At 44.0% G+C, this 18,384-nt stretch overlaps 1 protein-coding gene across 8 annotated transcripts in view; it reads left to right on the plus strand.

The window, feature by feature from the left end:
• ARVCF (ARVCF delta catenin family member) overlaps positions 1-18,384 on the plus strand; it is a 239,979-nt gene that overhangs the window by 143,353 nt on the left and 78,242 nt on the right. For 5 of the 8 annotated variants that reach the window (XM_032705632.1, XM_032705633.1, XM_032705634.1 and 2 more), the window contains 2 exons: positions 1,979-2,017; positions 10,105-10,263. In XM_032705632.1, coding sequence (XP_032561523.1) covers positions 1,979-2,017; positions 10,105-10,263 — 198 coding nt within the window. The remainder of the gene's footprint in view (positions 1-1,978; positions 2,018-10,104; positions 10,264-18,384) is intronic. The other 3 variants (XM_032705638.1, XM_032705639.1, XM_032705637.1) reach the window with 1 other exon arrangement.

The raw sequence follows: 18,384 nt of genomic DNA on the forward strand, positions 1-18,384 counted from the left end.
CCTTCAGTCAGTGGTTCCTGCTGTCCCACAGCTGTTCCAGCTGCACTGGCACTGCAGGTTTTGGGAGCTGTGCTGTGGAGAGCAAAGGCTGAGGGTTGGTCCTTGGTGATGCTGGTGTCTCAGCTGACACAGTGCTCTGGTTTGCTGAAGGTCCTGCTGGCCAGCTGAGAGGGGGATTCCCCACTGCTCACTGGTGGGAGGAGAGGGAACTTCTTCAGCCAGAACCAGTTCTGAGCAGGGATCCCTCATTAGCCCCTCCCCAGGCTGACAGAATTCTCTCTATTGCACTGAAGTGCAGTTTGCTGAGGATGAGCTGTGGGGATGGGTAATTCCTTCAGGAGCTTTAAATAAATTGTTCTTAGCCAGAAAACTCCTCGGAGTCAAGCAGGAGGAGTTGTGTGTGCACACATGAGCACCTTCCCATTATCAGGTTTATGATTAAATAGAATCATGTTTCTTAAACAGGTCCAACATGTTAAGCAGCATAATTTTACTGTGTTGGTTTTTTTGTTGCACTGCTCACCCTTGCTGTCTGAAAATTAAAACAAAATGTGTGTGTCAGCCTTCTCTCTGAGGCTGAAGGGTTCTCCATCAACTTTCCATTATACCTTTAGGCACTTGAACTGTAATCACATTGCCCCTTGACCTTCTTTTGAGGTTAATAGCTTGGACTTCAGGGCTGGATGTGAGACCTGTCTGATCCCTTTCTCTGGCTGTTCTGTTAGCTGTGCTCTGAGCCCACTGCAGTGCATCTGCATCCTTGCACAGCTCTGGATGCGAGGGCTGAACAGGTTCTTACTCAGCATTTCCCCTAATATCTAAGTTCTTGCTTTCATCCTTTTTTTTTCCCCCTACTGTTCATTGCTAGTTTATCACTGGCTTTGCAAGTCTGCCTGCTGTCTTTGCAGTCTGTGTGAGGACTGGCCATGTACAAGTGGGGTTATAAGGTCAGTGTTAGGACATAAACAGAAAACACGTGCACTGAATGGAGCACTGGACAAAAAGGCATAATTGAGCTCTCCTGGGGAGTTGGAATAGCACAGTAACTGCATTACACTGGGGAAAATTGGCTTTCTGCTGGAATCTCTCCCATTTGGAAGGTTTACAGCAGTCAGAGAGGCCTTTGGCTTTGTTGAGTTGTGGTTTTTGGTGTTCAGTGGACTCACAGGCAGCCCCAGAGCTCCCGCCCGGGGCTGTTCCCGCTGTCCCGGTTTTCTCTGGGAGTTGTGGAGCAATGGGAACCAGGCACTGTTCACACGTCCTGCTGTGTTTGGGGCAGGTGTGGGAAGGGGTGAGATGCAGAGGGAAGAAGCAGTGTGTGGTTTAAGGTGGGTAGTCTCCTGGGGAGCTGTCTGGACTGACTCAGTCCTGCTGCCTTGCTGCCAAGCAAACCTGCTTTGGGGCTTGATAGTGGGAGACACTGGCAAGCACATTCCTTGGGAGATGGATTTATTGTCAATCACTTTGTATTCCCAAGAATGAGAAATAATTTATTTTAAGGAGCGGCTTTCTTGGAATGCAGGCTTAGAAAATCATCAGTGATCTGTTTGTTCTGTCTTCCTCACGATTATGAAAGCTTACTTTGTTTGCTTTTGTGGCGGTGTGTTTTGCCACAAGAAGCATTTTGGTTGTGCTGTTCAGATCTACCGGCAAGATTGTGGGTGGGTGAGGAGATTAGTTGAATTTAACACTGATCTGATATGGCTCCTAGGACACTCACATAATGCTCCAGCCTGGGTTGTAATTCAAGGAATGCAGAGCTGGTTTACATCTGCCTTGAAGTTAAAAGCAATTCTCTAAGGTAGTTTTGTAGCAGTGCAAGTAGGCGTGGGTGTGTTAACTGCTGGGCCTTGGCAGACTTTGGTTTAGTGGGGTAATGATGTGTGAAGGTGGCTGGGGTAGAGTCTGGGACACACAACCTGCATGAAGAGACCTGCTGCTGTCACCTGCCAACTGATGGTTGTTTTTTTTGTTTTAGATGAAGGACCTAACTTGTACTTCTGACTCCCCTGTGCATGTAAGTTGTGGACTTGGATCTCTAGTAATACATCAGTTTAATTTATGACCCAAACTCTGTGGGGCCTAGAAGAAATGAAATCTGAATGCCTGTCTTGCAGAAAGGAATGTAAAATTAGTCATCCCACACCACCCTTAATGCCAGCTAGAGGCAGCAGGTGGGGATGAAGGGAAAAAACTTGCTGGAAAATTATAATCCGTGATGTAACCTCATCCCACGAAAAATCTCCCTAATTTAGCCTTGTTTAGTTCATAGGAGTGGCTCCAGAGAAGGAAGCAGGTCAGATCTGTTCTGGGTTTGGTCAAAGATTGGGTGAGCAGATTCGACTGTGTTTGTCTTTGGGAGGTAGTTTGGCAAATTGCAGTGAACTCTCTGTACAAGTCTTGGTGAGAGACAGTCATTTCCTGCTCCTTTAGGATGGTTTCCTAGTGGGCAGGCTGTCCACAGCAGCAGCAGCCATGCTGGTGACATTAAGAGGAGCAGAGCTGGGCCTACTGTGTGTGCCAGGGGCTCTTTCTTTTTTTTCTTTTGGCATGTACCATTTTCATCTTAAAAATAATGACTTATATGATTTATGCTTCTATTTTACTACTTGATCTTGCTGAACTACTGGGGGGAAAAGGGCTTGTGTTTAAGGGACTGAGTGATGCATTGTCATCCACTTGTCCTGTTTTGTGTTCTGCCACAGACTTCTTACATCAGGTCTCTGAGGCCTGGATTCATCCTCCAGCTTTAATACTTTCTTGATATCATTTCCCTGCATAATCAATGGCAAGAGCTGGATGTGTCCAAGGAGGTGATTCAGTCTATGAAAGGTCTGAACTGTTCTCTGAGACTTCTGTTCTTGTTTTTGACTGAAGAGGAAGAATTCAGTTGTTCTGCATTTAGACACCTCGCTAAGCTGCCTACAGTTGGGTGCTGTGAATTCGAACCTATTACTCATCCATTTCCCTTCCTAGAAGTTTACTGTCCTCACTCTTCCCTCCTAGGATGTGCTGAGGTGAGCAGACAGCTCTGTCACATTGCAGCAGTGTTGCCTCCTTGCAGTACAAAAGCTACTGGTGATGGTTTTGCTCTGAAAATCAGTGGGCATGTGTGATTTCCTGAGCATTGCCTTGATGTAGTAGGAGTGGTGTAAGTTTTAAGTATATATGATCACATCTGTTGAGGTTGACTGAGATGTAATGTCTTGACATCTATGGTTAACATCCAGTCAAGTCTGAAAAGCAGAGCAAGGCAGTGCAGAGCCCTGAGAGACACCTTGTCAAAGTGACAAATTGCCCTTTCTGATTCAAAGGACCGGCTTGCATGGCAGAGCTAAGCAGCTACTGGAGAAAGGGGAGGAGAGCATGGGAAAAATACCCTACTTGTTTAGGCCTTCCCCTGTATTTTTTGTTGTTTGTGGCTTTGAGTTGAAGCTCTTTGTTTTCCCTCGCCTGAAAAAACAGCAGGTTGAGAGGAGCAAAGCTCCTGGGATTCTGCCTCTCCCACTTCTCATTCTTATAAACTGTTTACAATCTCCCTCAGTTTTCTAGCTTTGTATGGAAAAGTTCAGTGGGTCAGCTTTCCCTTTAGCTTCATCCATCATTCCAGTCAATTAGAAATAGTTGAGGGCCAATTGCCCGGTCTTCCATTAACTGAGACACTTCAGATTGTTTAAAATAGCATAAAAGGCCTCTTTGTTGGCTGCTGGGCAGGCCCTGTGGGTTTGCCCGTTGATGGGCAGCTCCCGCGTGGCTGAACAGACCCCAGTGTGTCCTGCCACGCTGGAGGGGTGAATATTCCTGCTCCAGGCCTTGTCTGGGTTTGATTCCTTCTCCTTCACCTCCGCCTCTTGCTTTCCCTGAAAGGTGTGATGCCTTCAGAGGGTGAATTACCATGCCTGCTTCCAAAAGAAGCTGCTCTTTGTGGCTTTTCAAAACTTCTGTAGTTGAGGGTTTTTTCCAGTTGCTGAAATGTTCCTTTTAACCTTGGTGCTTTAAAAGCTCTTGGCATTATTTGTTCCTTGCTTGTCGTGTGTGTTTCTAAAGGACAAAGGAAGTGTGTAAGTGTTCAGGAAACAGTTGGTGCATTGTGGTGTGGGGCTGAGTTCATTCTGGTACCCCATGCCAGGACAACCTTCTTTCATTTGGGGCTGGCATTTCTCAGCTGTTCTGAACTGACCAGCCTGAGGGCAGAGTTTGTGTGAGAGCTCTGACAGAGAGCTTGAAGCTTCTCGTAGGTTCACGTGTTTGGGTTACTTTGAAGTGAGCTGAATCTGTTGTATACATACATATATATTTATTATATATAAAACCCACATTTTATTTCACATGAGGAAACAGAAAAGTAAGTTTACTAAATGGAGATCAGTTTATCTGCAGCAAAGTAGATATTTATGTATTCCCATCTTTAAATCATTGTCTGACTTGCAAACTCTCCTTCCAGCATTGTGTGCTGCCTCAGTTGCAGTCCAGGCTGGTCCCTGTGCTCTTTGTTGCTCCAGAGCCATTGTGCCTGGATGTGCCATCATTTGATCCTGGCTGGGGGCTGTGTGTCCCAGCAGTGCCAGGGCTGCAATCCAAGCTGACCAGCATGTGCCCATCTCTGAGCCCGTCCCAGCCGAGGGGCAGCCGCAGGAAACTGTCCTGCTCTTGGGGCTGTGGTGAAAGAAGGGGGCTCTGACAAGGCAGGAGGATGTGACAGTAATGAGACTTGAGTCTTCAGCTGCTGAGGAGTTGGATCTTTTACTGAAAAAAATCTGCCACAAATAGACCAAGTTCAACAAACTGCAGCAGTGATTTTCTTCCTCTCTGATGTCCTAGTCTGATGAAGATCTCAGGATAGACTTTTTTCAACTGCTGTGTTTCTGCAGACTTGTCTTTTTTGTCTTCCTTTCTCCTCCACGTGCCTTCAGCAAATAACAGCTTGAGGATATGGCGAGCTGGAAGTGCAGAGCTGAGTTGGAAAGAGACCAGTGGGGCAGAACATCAACCCGAGACTTGGCTCCGACAAAACCAACGTTTGCTTGCTTTACACTTGGAAATAATCTCATGCTTTGCAAAGATTGAAGCTCTAATAAGTAGTTTAAACAAAGAGTAGTAGAGGAGACAGAATCCACATTTAATTCAATTAGCATTGTTGTCCAATGCCATTAATTATGCCCAGACTTGCAGTGTGTTTCACAGGAGCTGATAACACTTGAGCTTTGTCTGTGCTGGGGTTGGCTGAGGACAAGTATGTCCACTGATGTAGAATTCAGCCTTTGTGCTTTGCAAAAACCTTCAAATTTGGAATCTGACAGTAGCCTGAAGTAAGGAGTAGCCAGAATAGCCTGCCCTGCAATCTTATGAACAAAGGGGATCTCGGGGAGAATGATGATTCAATGTACATGTACATGTTTTCAGTGTTCTTGAAGAGGGACTGCTTTAGTGGAAGTAATAATCTCCTGCAATTTTATATTATTTCCAGACTGTTTAAAATTGTTCCATAGGCAGAGAATAAAGAATTTTGTTTACTGTCTCAAGGTAGGATGTCTGATCCTCCCGAGGGAGGTTATTCTTTTATTAAAACAGATATAAAATAGCTACTTTGATGGAAATATAACTCTAGGAATTGAAATGGTGATGATTACAGAAGCTGTAGTATTCTAATGCAAAATAAGCCCTAGGAGATATGTGCCCTAAATGGTGAATCACTGTTCTTTAACAAAACAAGAATTACTGTTATTTTATGATTCTTGCTTATTTTACAAGGTCTTTAGCTGTTTCATCTGCACTTAACTTTTACGGACTGGGGATAAATTGATTGTTGCTTTGTGTTTTAAATAGCATGTCTTTTTTAAAGCACACTGGAGATGCAAGAACAGATCAGCAGGATAGGATTTGGTCTCAAAAAGGCAAAAGCAGAGAGAGAAGTCAAGACTGCTGGCACTGTGTGCAGTAACTGCTTTGGAATCTGTTCTCGTAATTTGGTGGTATTTTGTAATCTTGGAAGAAGCCAAAGATTATTATTTGAATAGGACTTAGTGGGTAATGCTCAGCAACCTGCAGGGGGGGATAACACATTGAAATGTGTGTGTTTATTGCAGGAGAACCCTTGCATCCATTTTAGGGGGTCTGTGGGATCCCTGAGGGCACTGCAGACCTCACTGCCCTGACCAGCTGCACGTGGGGCTTGTGCCCAGAGACCTGGCAGCTCTGGTGTTGAAGCTGAGCCCTCAGCCCACGCCTGGGCTGTGCTGGAGGAGCAGTGGGGTCTGTGTGTGTGCTGGAGGAGGACTGGTGTGCCTGGCAGTGGCCATGGACCCCGCCAGCTCAGAGCCCACAGCGGCCTCGGGCCTGCCTGTCTGTCCCTGTCTGTCCCAGCCCCTCATCCTGACCCTGCTTTGCTGCCCAGGCTGCCCTCGAGCCTCCCCATCACTGTGACACTGCACTGGGCTGGGCCTGGCTGCCAGCTCAGCTCTGTCCTGCTCCCTGGGGTGCTGGGGGTGTGGGCACCAGCCAGCGAGGCCCTGCCCAGCCATCCCCAGGATCCCCTAGTGCTACATCCCTCAGGATCCCGAGGATCCCTTAGTGCCACATCCCTCAGGATCCCGAGGATCCCTTAGTGCCACATCCCTCAGGATCCCGAGGATCCCTTACTGCCACATCCCTCAGGATCCCTCAGGATCCCTTAGTGCCACATCCCTCAGGATCCCTCAGGATCCCTTAGTGCCACATCCCTCAGGATCCCTCAGGATCCCCTAGTACCACATCCCTCAGGATCCCGAGGATCCCCTAGTGCCACATCCCTCAGGATCCTGAGGATCCCTTAGTGCCACATCCCTCAGGAGCTGCTGGCCCTTGGTGTTCCCTGGGACACGAGCTCTGGAGTTCAGCAGTAGGGGCAGGACCACGGGGCCTCTCTGGCACAAGGAATTGTCTGGCTGCTTCTGCTTTGAAAGCCCCCAGCAAGGTACAGGGATGAGGGTGTTTTTCTGAACTGGAATTACCTCCCTGTGGCAGGCAGGGAACCACTGGTAACACTATTTGTTGGGGGTGTCGTGTTCCAGCCTTACCCAGCAACTTGTGTTTTGCTGTGGATAATTAGGCTGACCTGCCAAACGTGTGGAATTTGAGATGCTGAGGTGTATTTAGCGAAAAAAACCATCCTAAGTACTGCCTTAGAAGCTGAGCACAGAGGAAGGTAGTTGAAAGGGGTAATGTGTCCCAGTTTCTGCAGTTTGTGTTGACCTAAAATCCTTAATGATGGAGTCTAAAAACAGATAACAAAATCTTTGCATCTTTTCTACGTTAATGTAGCTTGTGACAATTCCACGTTAGCGATGTAGAGAAAGTACTGGCTTAGGAGATCAAAGCACCATCTCCTGAAGCTAATTCAGGGAGTAAGCTGGGTGATAGCTGTCCTCTTCCCTCACTGCATTCCTTCGTGGCTCACACAGAAAGAGGGAACACGCAGAAGATGCAGTCTGGTTGCTTCTCTGTGCTGGGATAGATCTACCTTGAACTTGGCAAGCTTTTTAGGCTTTCTGATGCTTAGGACAGTCTCTTGCTAGCAATGGTTTTCTCTTGTAGGAATGCAGATCTGTACCATACCTCCCTCATTCTTCGTTTTAGAAGCAACCAGGGGATTAAAAACTAGTGCAGTGCTCATTTGAAGTCAATATGCTCTAGTTTGCAATTTGCTCATGTGTAAGTGTCCAGCTTTTAAGGTTTCCTTTGCCCACAGGCAGTCTCTGAATACAAAGGCAGACTATTTTTATTTTCTGTAATAAAGTATTGCAAAGGTTCAAAGAGCAAAATATTTCTTTCCACCTTCCATCTCCTTCAGAGTTTGCCTCTGAAAAGTCTTGAGGGGAAGGAAGAGCTGTGGCACCTCAAGTGCAGCTGGAAATGAAGCTGGTGGATGAGATGTGTGGATGTCCTGTGTGAGAGGAGTGGGAAGGACCCACCTTGGAGCATTTCTGGCATTCCATGAGGAGTTCTACAGGGACAGGGTGTAATGGAAAAACCCTCTCTCCATGTGACTGGTTTGTTTCTTTGTTCTTGGCAAGGCTGGGTTGTGTGAAGGTGAATGGAAGCTCTGGTCTCTGCTGTGTTGCAGTATTGTGTACATTACTTTCTTTAGAGGAAAGCTTCACTGTGGGGTGGGAAAAAGGGAGCTGCAGTCAAAATACAGTACCTTCTAGAAAAACCTGGAGAATAATGTATTTATCCCTGGAGCCTAGTTCCCTTCTGAAACTGTGGGCAGAAGACACAATGAATGAATATGAACCCTACCACAAAGGATTCAGCATGTATCATAACTTATTTGCTGTTGATTAAATATTACAGACTGGAAGGAGTGATTTTCTTTAGGACTTCAGAAGCCTTATTCTCGTTGATTGATTCTGTTCCCTGAGTTACTCTGTGGTTTCAATAGAAATGGAAGTAGTGCCTGCTCATATCACCTCTGGAGATCTGTCCATTACCTTGGAAGGCTGTCCAGGTTGCATTTTGACTGAGATGATTGCTGGAGGCTCCTTGTCATGGTCTGGGTTAATATTATTGCTTACCTGAAAATGAAAGCAGCTTCCTTACTGAAGTCCAGGTTCCAGAAGGTCAGAATACAGCTGTAAATGAAGGAAAACTGAACAGGCATATCTCAGCTTGTTTAAAAGGAAATTATATATCATGGAAGAAATAAATGTGGAACTTAATGAGACCTCAGTGCCCAGTTCCTGCTCAGCAGCATAAAGGTCATTGAGGGCCTGTCCAAAACATGGCCCAGCAGAAGGGTCAGTCTGAAGATGATAGCTCAGATGATGAAATGCACTTTTTCTAAGTAAAATGGTATGAAATACTGTGTAGTTCCCTGGCGATGAAGCTGCTCACATGTGGAGAATATTTAAACCTTTATGTAATTAGGCTCAGCTCATGCATGGCAACAGTTTCATCCCAACCATTTTATTTTCCTGTGAAGAAGTATACTGGATTTGTCCATAGTGTTCTCTTTGGGGAGGGTGTGTTCACTTGGCAGTTTAGAGCTTCGTGTCATTATGTTTTGGTTTTAAAATATATATATATAAAAAGGTATTTGTGTGTGTATGTGTGTGTATATATATAGTCCTTAATAAAGGATGTTCTTTGAGTGCCTTTTTGACAGGATGTGCCAAGAGAAGCCCAGCTTTGGCTTTAAGGCCTGTGTAGCCAGATCCCTTCGGGGTTCTACTGAAATGAACAGTCTGTCATTTCATTTTACGTGACTGAGGATTCATAATGCTCGGGAAAAGTCTGACTTCTCAGTGTGTAAGCTGGTTCTTTATTGGCCTCTCACTGTGGAGCTTCTGAAATGTGTTCATCTTCCAAAGGGAGCTTCTGTGATTTCTGTGCTGGAACACACAACTGCATGAGGAACAGGTTCAGATGTTGGTGCTGCTGAGCAGCAGAGTGTTCTCTCTGGGCAGCAGCTCTGCAAGAACCTACCTTTGATCTGCTTTCTTTCTGTTTAGTTTTCGTTATGTTGTCTATCTGTTATAAATTTTAAATAAGTTTATAACCAGTTAGCCCTTATGGATTTAGCAAAGATGTGGGAAGGGAAGCATTTCACGGAATTCAGCTGTTAATCTCCAGCCATCCATTTCTTTTTGGAAAGGGTGTCTATTTAATTGTAGGTGTTGATGTTTTATAGCCTTCTCTAGTCTGCAACTGAGTGTACTTTTTTATCAAATGGAAAAGAAACTTTTAATGGTGTGTAAAATTAACTGCTCTGAAAGCAGAACTGAATGAATGTTTTTACAGACAAAAATTCCACTGCTCCTATGCTGGGCATCGAAGAGAAGGCTTAAAGAGTGTTTGAGTGTAAGGCAGTGGTCTGCTGCCTGTAAATATGAAGTATTTGATAGATGCTTCTCATGGTTTCTGTTTGCTGCACCAAACCCAGTCATACCAGCATAGTTGAAGAATGCTTCCCTGGGACAGTAAATACTCCTTTCTCTGAATCTGTTACTTGCAAGTTTTTGGGTAGAATGTGTTTTTTCAGTTGAGGAATCTGAAATAAGTAGAATAGTTACACCATGACGGTAGAAGTGAAAATTTCAGTATTTTTTTTTTTACCTGCTTCTTTAGGAACAAAGCCCCAGTAACCAGACCTCAATAGCAATGATGCAAGAGCCTCAAGAAATGGTGGAAGAGACAGTTACTGTGGAGGAAGACCCAGGCACTCCCACCTCCCACGTGTCTATTGTCACTTCAGAGGATGGAACCACAAGGAGAACAGAAACCAAGGTGAGGGGTTAATAAGCAGGGTGGAAAATGGCAGAATGCCACCTAATCATGAGACAGAAATAGCAGGGAGCAGCCTGAGTGCTGACAGTCATGCTGTTGGGATCCTCAGGGATTTCAAAGTGGTGTTTGCCAGCACAGCTCAGTTCGGGGCTTTCTCACTTCCCCCTCTGTGTCCAGCTCACTCCTTGTCAACTCTGCTGATACAGCTCTCATGGAGCTGTGAACTGAGAGGAGAAATTATCCAGGTTAACCAAACAAAAACACTAGAACCCCTTCTCAGGCTGTTTATTCTTTTAAGATTCACTTTATTTTACTGAAGCAGCTCACAGCATTCCCTGCAAACACACACAGTGATGGGAGAATGAGATGGTTTGGTAGGGCTTGGCTGAGGAAAATGTGCTTGGAAATGTGTCTTAGATTAGTGGTGATCTATATCAGTATGTGATTGTGCATTTGTCCTTTAGAGCAAGAAACAGCCTGTGTAAATAACACCATAGAATTTAAATTCCACACCAGTCTTGTGAATGGCATTTTCCTCCTGGTGCACTGGGAAAGCTGGATGTGCTCCCAAGTGACCTGTACCTCAGGTCTGACTGGATTACAGGTGTTGCATATGTTCTAATTTTCTTGATCTGGTTTTGTTCCTTGTGTGAGGTAATTTTGTAGTCTCTGTTGAGCAGGTGCTGTGTGTTCAGAGCTGCCTTGTGTGCTTTCAGTACAACTGGAACATTACAAAGATTAAGGGTGATTTCCTTTTTAAAAACTTCTAGACAAGATTGATTGAAACTAAAAAAAGGGAATTGTCCAACTGCTTGCTGTGTTAATAGGAGTTGAACAGAGGTCACTGCATAAATCAGTGTTTATTTTTACTGGTGTTCCAGAATCGCAGTCCTCTAAGAGACCTATTCAGCACATCAGAGCCTCAGGTTGAAGTAAATGAACGTTGATTTCCTGAGGTCAGGTGGGCCTGTACACATTATAATAAACTGAATATCTGGTTTAATATTTGTTACAGTTAGTTAGAAGGTAAATATAACTGGCCTGTTTTCTCATTGTTGGAAGGAGATGAAGCTCTTTAAATAAAAATGAAATGGACAAACAGTAAGACCCTACCCTTCAAATAATGTAATGTCTGTAGTTTGTGACTTAGTGGAAGAAATGCTGGTTTCTTCCTAGTGGCAGCAACAACAACTGTTATTTACAGGAAGGAAGTGACAAAATTACAGTGGTGATGGACACCTTTTTATATGTACTAATAGTAGCACATAGTTTTAGGAGGCTCTAAGTGCAGCTATGCAAGGGAATAAAATTATAGCTACAGCTGTAAAAATAGAGGCGAGGCCATGCAGTGGCCCCCAGATAACGGGACCAGAGGGAGTGAAGCAGTTTGTCTGAAATAGTGGTGCCACTGACAGAGCTGCGTGTCTGCCACGGCAGAGAAGGGGCAGTTCTCTCCTGTGTGTCAGGTACCTTCTGTTTTCCCATCTTCCCACAGAAAATAACAGTGGCAGCTTCAAAACAGGCATTGTATCTGCATATGGGAAAGGAAAATGGGAAAACCAGCAACCCTGGAGCTCCTGTTCCATCTCAGAGAGCGAGACTTCCTCCTGTTCCTGCAGGTCACTGAGGCACTGCCGGGTGTCCAGGGCTGGGGGAGGCTGCACAGCCCCCTTACTCTGCATTTGTGGTGCTTCCAGTAGTGCCACTGACTCCTACTGATGTACTGCCCAGAGCTGTTCCCCAGTAATTCATTGCTAAAAAGACCACCAAAAAAAAAAAAAAGTAGAAATGCAGTTGTTGAGCAAAGTGATTGTGAAATGTCCAAACACAGGCAGGGCTGGCTCAGCCCTGACTGTCACAAGAGGGGCTGAGGCTCTGCTGGGCTGGTTGTTGCCTCTGAAATGGCTTTGTTTTGACTCTTCCTTGCTGTGATAAAATGGCACAGGTTTCACAGCTCTTAGATATGAATCTGAGGCCAGATTTTATAATTTTTTTCCATCACACTGGTCTTCAAATTGCATTTTGTTTTGGTAGGGACTGTGGAAATGAAAACTGTTGTCACTGGGGCATAGTAGCATCAGTTAATTGTCCTGTAGTTAATTGGCATCAACACTGTCATTTCTAATAGATACCATCATAGTGCTTTCATAGGTCATACTGTCATGTGAGAGCCTTACAGAGAAAATGAAGTGTTCTGGTAGCTCTGTGCAGTGGTGAAATTCTGACTGCTCAGGTGAGGGTGGTGAAGAAAAGCCTCTCCCTGGGATGGGAGCTGCAAACATGTGGCCACTGGGCATCTACAGGAGGATCTTTGTTGAGCCCAAAAACTGCAGTTCTGTGTCTCTGCCTGTTCCCCCACAGATTTTAAAAAAACTTCTAAAAACCCAAAAAGCTAAAAATAATTTAAAAAAATACCTACAAACCAAAAAAAAACCCTAAACCCACATAAATCTTACCTTGCTTTTAGTGTGCAGGTGGAACTTGTCCTTGTAAAGGAGCAACATGTCTTATGGTGAGAATTGTCCCATCTCTTCTGCAGTAACATCCAGTCTGGCACTTAATAAGGGCAGTGTGTAAAGCTGAGGTGGTCACAGTCTGTTCAGGGAGATTAGGAGGGATTGGCCTGTGCTCAGCTTTTCTTTTTATTTTGAATGATAACCTTTTTATGCTCTACATTGCTGTTCTTGCTCTAGGCTTTTTTAAGGAAGGGTTTAGAACCTGTTTTTATTTATCTGTAGCTAGAAGGCTCTCCTGGACAGTGTCAGTCACAATCTGCAGCATATCTCTCTTGCAAAGAAAGTGACAGCATGAGATAATTCCTCTGTCAGAGTAAATAACACAGGTCATATTTTTTTTAAGAGCCAGAAAGACCAGAGATGTTTTCCAAGTGTGTTCTTTCTTTGCTGGATAGTTTAAGTGGGGATTAGTCAACCTAATGCCATTTAGGATGCATTTTTGGATTCTTCAGAAGGAAACTGTCACTTAATTTTGCTAAATTGTGTGAATCTCCAGCTCCTGGAGAGTGTTGCCTCTGAAATTCTTCCTGTTGAAATGCTGCACAGCAAAGGCTGTGAGCATGAAAGCTCCTGTGTGCTGCTGTTCTTTATTCCCTGCTCCTTCCCCCATTGTTACAAACCCATCATTTATAGAGGTTATTCTTTTCAATAGTGTATTAAGTAAACAACCTTAATCTGGAGGCATTGACAGTTTTGCTGTGCTTTTCCCCACATCTTTGGATATGCCTGCAGCAGTGAAGCAGGAAGAAGGCGTAATAGAATTTAATATTTGACATATTTTAAATAGGGAACATCTGCCTTTTCAAAATGAGGTACTTGTGAGTAATTTTCCCCTACCTGTTATTCTCATAGTATTATACTAAGTCCCTACATAACATTCACTGCACAGAAGATGTAGCAGATAATACTTCATTTCAACTTTATAATATCTCTGGAAGCCAAATACCTATCAAGCTAAAGCAGTGAAAGTCACCTTGGGGAGAGACAAGCCCTTCTTGCTGCTGGCTGGAGCACTGCCAGGAGTTAAAGGGAGCCTGTTGCAAGTGGCTCAAGAGAACTCAGTGAAGCAAATTAGACGTGTGTGTGCTTGTGTTAATGTTGGATTTTTTTTCTTTCTTCAGGCACCTTTTATTTTTATCATTGACATGCTGAAAGGTTGGAGAGATTTGGGTCACTGATATTCATTGGAATTGTTGTTTTGTCATAACAAAATGTGAAGTCCAGTCCATATACAAACTTGTTTAATTTGTAGTCCATCCATTTTCCTCATGCTTTCCGACACTCAGCAGGTCTGGATCTTCCCCAGCGGTGAAGAACTGCTGCTCCCACCTCCAGCACCTGCTCTGGGAATCCCCAAACCCCTGGGCTGTGGTGGTGCCCTGAAGGGCAGGGCTTTGGAACTCCAACAGAAATTCAGAGCAGTTGGGTCAGAGAGCAGGTAGGGATTGCAGGCAAAGTTGAGAGCCCTTTCAAAATGTGAAATGTTAAGCTTAAAATTGAAGGGGAGAAATTTGAGCTGTTGTTTTGAAAACCTACTGGGTGAGTTCTTGCCCAGCATTTAATAGAAAGGCAGTAGCTTTGGTCTGATGAACTTTTACAGTCTCTGATTCAAAAAGAAGCTCTCAGAAATGTCACAGTGCTTCCTGTGACATGTGATTCCTTCTCATCTGTTTTTTTGGGTTATGACAGTTTCCACAAAATTTTTAGCCCTGTCAGCTTTTATAATGCACTTAACTGATTAAAAAAAATAAAGGCAAAACAAACCCAACCTCAAAACCACAATGGAAGGCAGAATTGTAGGTACTGGTTAAGATGACTGTGTTTGACCATGATGGCCCAGTTCAGCTGAAATCTCTGTACTGTCTTTACTCCTCTGTGACTGAGCCCTGGGAGGGATCTACTTGTGCCATATGCATTCAGTAAATCCAGTTGCTGGATAGTTACATGTTTGTTCTACCATCCTTCAAGGCAAATAGAAAGATGAGGGACAGAAAAATACAGAAGCTGCTTCAAATGTGTGAATATTTCCTTTATGTTCTGTTGGCAAATGTATTTCCAGAAATAGAATTAGTGAAAACATTGTCATGGGGCCTGTAAGGGGATTATTTAATAAAGTAATTGCTGTCTGAGGTTGAGGACAATGGTAAGGTCAGTAAACCTGAAGTGTGTTTAGATTCGGGGTGGGGGGAAGCAGCAGTGAAAACACTGACTTGCAGGATTTGGGCTGCAGAGGCCTGAATAATTAGGTAGATTGGAACTTTTTATACTGTAGTTGAAATCTTAATGTCTTTACAGGGAATAAAAAATTACAAATATATTTTAAGCCTACTCTGACAGGCTTTTCACAGGGAAGTACTCTGGAGCTTTCATCTGCTGCTCAGAGACCGTAGCTTTGAAACAATTGAGCATCTTTGATTTGTCATCAGGCTAAAAAACCCTTTTAAGCAGGTTTTCTTTAGAGATGGAAAGTAAACAGAGGAAATCAAATTGCACTTTCTCAAAGTAACTTGTACCTCTAAATTTTTCATTAGACCTTATCTGTAGTGAGGAATTTATGCTAATAGATCTTTCTCAAGATTGGGTGCATCTGGGGGATTGGGTGTCACAGAGAACAGCCTGCTGGGACTCCCATTTGGAAGAGCTTCATTCTCTCTGGCTGATGCATCAATATTAAGGAAACCACAAAAATGTTGGGAGAGAAGGCTGCTATACTGTCAGCTTCTCCAGTCTGCCTGTGTTCTTAAAGAAACATAAATGAAACGTTCCCTTGAGCAGAATTTCCTGAGATAACGATGTTTGGTTTGTTGGTTGGGTTTCTTTTTTTGCTTGGAAACCTAATAAATGGACCTTCCTCTCTGTGCTGGCTAATTGCTTCCAAAAAGCCTCCCTTTATTGTCCTGTCAGCAAGAAAGTCTGTTTATCACATGATAAATCTTCTGTCTCGGTGCCTATCCCTGACAAATGAGGCATGAGTGCAAATACTCCCTGCCTCTCCAGATATGACTTTGATTGCCCCTCCATAACACCTTTGGCATTACTGAGTGCTTTTGTGCTGTGAGAAATGTGTACTTTAATGCTCGAGTGAAATGTTCCTTTTTATGTGTCTGACAAGGGGTTTTGATTGTCCTGATTCTTTCTGTTTGCCAGTAGGTGCAGCTCTCAGAAAATAAGAGGTGAAGCTGTGCTAACGTTGTAAACTTGTTCTTACACGTGCTGCCTGACTCCAAGTGTGGCTTTTTGATTATCCATAGCCATTGAAAGCTTGTCTGTGCTAGTCTCGAAGATGGGAAAAGAAGGCAAATTGGGAAAAAATTGCAAAGGAATCCCTTGGGTTATTTAAAATAGTAATAAAAGGAAAAAAATCTCTGTAAATACTCTGTAGAGTGTCAGAGCATGGTGAAAAACTCATTAAGTGTGAGTGGTAGGTCACACATTGTCTAGGAATTGATTTTCAGTGACCTGAAATTCTTCTTTGTCTTTTTTGTATCCATGTACCCACTATTGGAGACATTGTCCTGGCCACAACATTCCTGTGCTGTGTTACCTCCTCCTGCTTGGCAAAAATGATCCAAGCCTTTGTCCAAGGATCCTGCAGGTCAAAGATGGTCCTTCTTCAGTGCTGTTGCTGCAGCCACATGAGGGGTATTGGGGACTAAGTATTGTCTGAGCTTAACAACTTCATGAAAAACTACACATGACAAACTGTACCAGCATGGCAACTTGTGTCTTGAAAACCAGGCCTGGAGTTCCATTTGTTGAGTGGTGCTGGAAGAAGGAGCTTTGGGGGGTTGTGTGAGGGCACTCCTTGGCATCACAAAGCTGCCTCCTTGTTCCCTTCTGGGAAAATATATCCATTTCTGATTCATCAGATTGTTGACGTGGTACCTCAATTCCTGCTATTCCCATTACTGGTTCCCAAATTCAAGTACACAAAGGCCCAACACTTCTTGTCCAGCTTTGTCACGGCTTTGCAAAACTCACAAGTGCCAGGCCTGAGAAATGTCGCCTTTTCTGCCCTTAAAAGATCACTTATGAACTTACTTTGAATAAAACTGTTGTTTCAGACTCCAGCAGGAGAACACTGAGCTGTGCTGCTTTGTGTGTATCCTCTTTACAAAGAGCCACTGTGAGCTCCACCAGCTCTTTCTCTCTGCTCAGTGCTGTCTGGGCTGATAAATGCCCTGACAGTGCTCACACTGATAACAGAGTGGAAAGGAGTGCTGTGCCCAGGTGACAAACAGAAACCCCTGCTGCATTCTGTGTCTTGTTATTAAAATTGTGCTTTTTAGAAAAGGGAGACAAGATTGGGAGGCAGGGAAGAGGGCGTCTTTCCTGGTGTTTTCTTGCTAAGGAAATCAGTAGGGTTGAAGAGGAGAGCTCTTTCAGCTCTGGCTCACATCAGACACCAAGGTCGTGTTGGTACCTGGCTGTGCTGTGTTCAGCACGTGATGCTGTTGATTATGCTGCTGCTGGAGAGCCATTTGTGCTGCTTTCAGCCTTGGAGGATTTCATTACTTCATTACCTTGAAGTATCATTTGCTCACAGATGTCTCTAGGAAAAGAAATGCTGTTTGGGTGAATTTTTTTTCTGTTTGAGGTTTCTGTGTGAAAACATCTGGCTAGAGGACATGTCTGGAGCCACTTCAAGAGATGTACTCTAATTATTTTGTTTTGCAGCAGCTTGGCTTATCTGTTGCCAATCTAAATGTTTAAATTGGGGGCTATAGGTCAAAATATCTATTTGGACTTTAGAGCCATTGGGTGATCCAGGGTTGCATGTTACAGTTACCATTTCTCTTGATATACGCATTTCATTCTGAGGCTTACAGGAAGAAAAGTGTGGTTGCTGATGCTTAGTTACCTCTTACTTAAGAAACCCAAAATATCTCTTAGTTTTCTTTTGTACTCCTCCCCTGCTGTGTGTAACACTGTTGGGGGGTTGATTCTCCTTCTCACCTTTGTGGGTGTGCTGTTTTGTTGCTTGGTTGGGTTTTTTCCAGTGGACTGAAAGTTAGCATTTTCTAGGGTTAGGGTAACTTTTTATAGGTTAAAGTAACTTTATTAGGGCTAGGGCTGCCAAGGATGGATTGGCCTCTGCCGAATGTTGTATTCTCCTCAAAAGAGCCTTTGCTGGTCACTCTGGAAGACAGTCCAGACAGCTGATGGACCCCAGATACCAACCCAAACAGAAGGCCCTTTACTAGTTTGTAATAATAGTGGCTTTTGTCCAGAACTGTCTTAAACAGATTACCAGACTTTCCCACGAAGGGCGGAACATTCTTGCAAAGTCTTGAGGGGTCTGTCCTTACCCTTTAGCAAAAAACCCTGAACACAGAGGCCCTCTGGACAGTTAACCAGTTTTTGTCAGTTCTCTGTTGAAATGAAATGTGATTTATGGAAGAAACGATAAAGATGCATTTGTGGGAGATTTTTCTTTAATGTTTTAAACAATCTTGTCCAGCTCAGTAAGTTTTCCCAGGTGGTTCCAGTTGCAAAAACACTGTGGGGTTAATTATTGCAAATATGTTGGTCACCAAAACAAAGGAACGACAACAACTACCTTTTGGGCTTGTATGGTGATTCTTGGATGTCAGCATATCTTAAA

This window comes from Chiroxiphia lanceolata, chromosome 18 (assembly GCF_009829145.1).
Source record: "Chiroxiphia lanceolata isolate bChiLan1 chromosome 18, bChiLan1.pri, whole genome shotgun sequence".
Classification (NCBI taxonomy): Eukaryota; Metazoa; Chordata; class Aves; order Passeriformes; family Pipridae; genus Chiroxiphia; species Chiroxiphia lanceolata.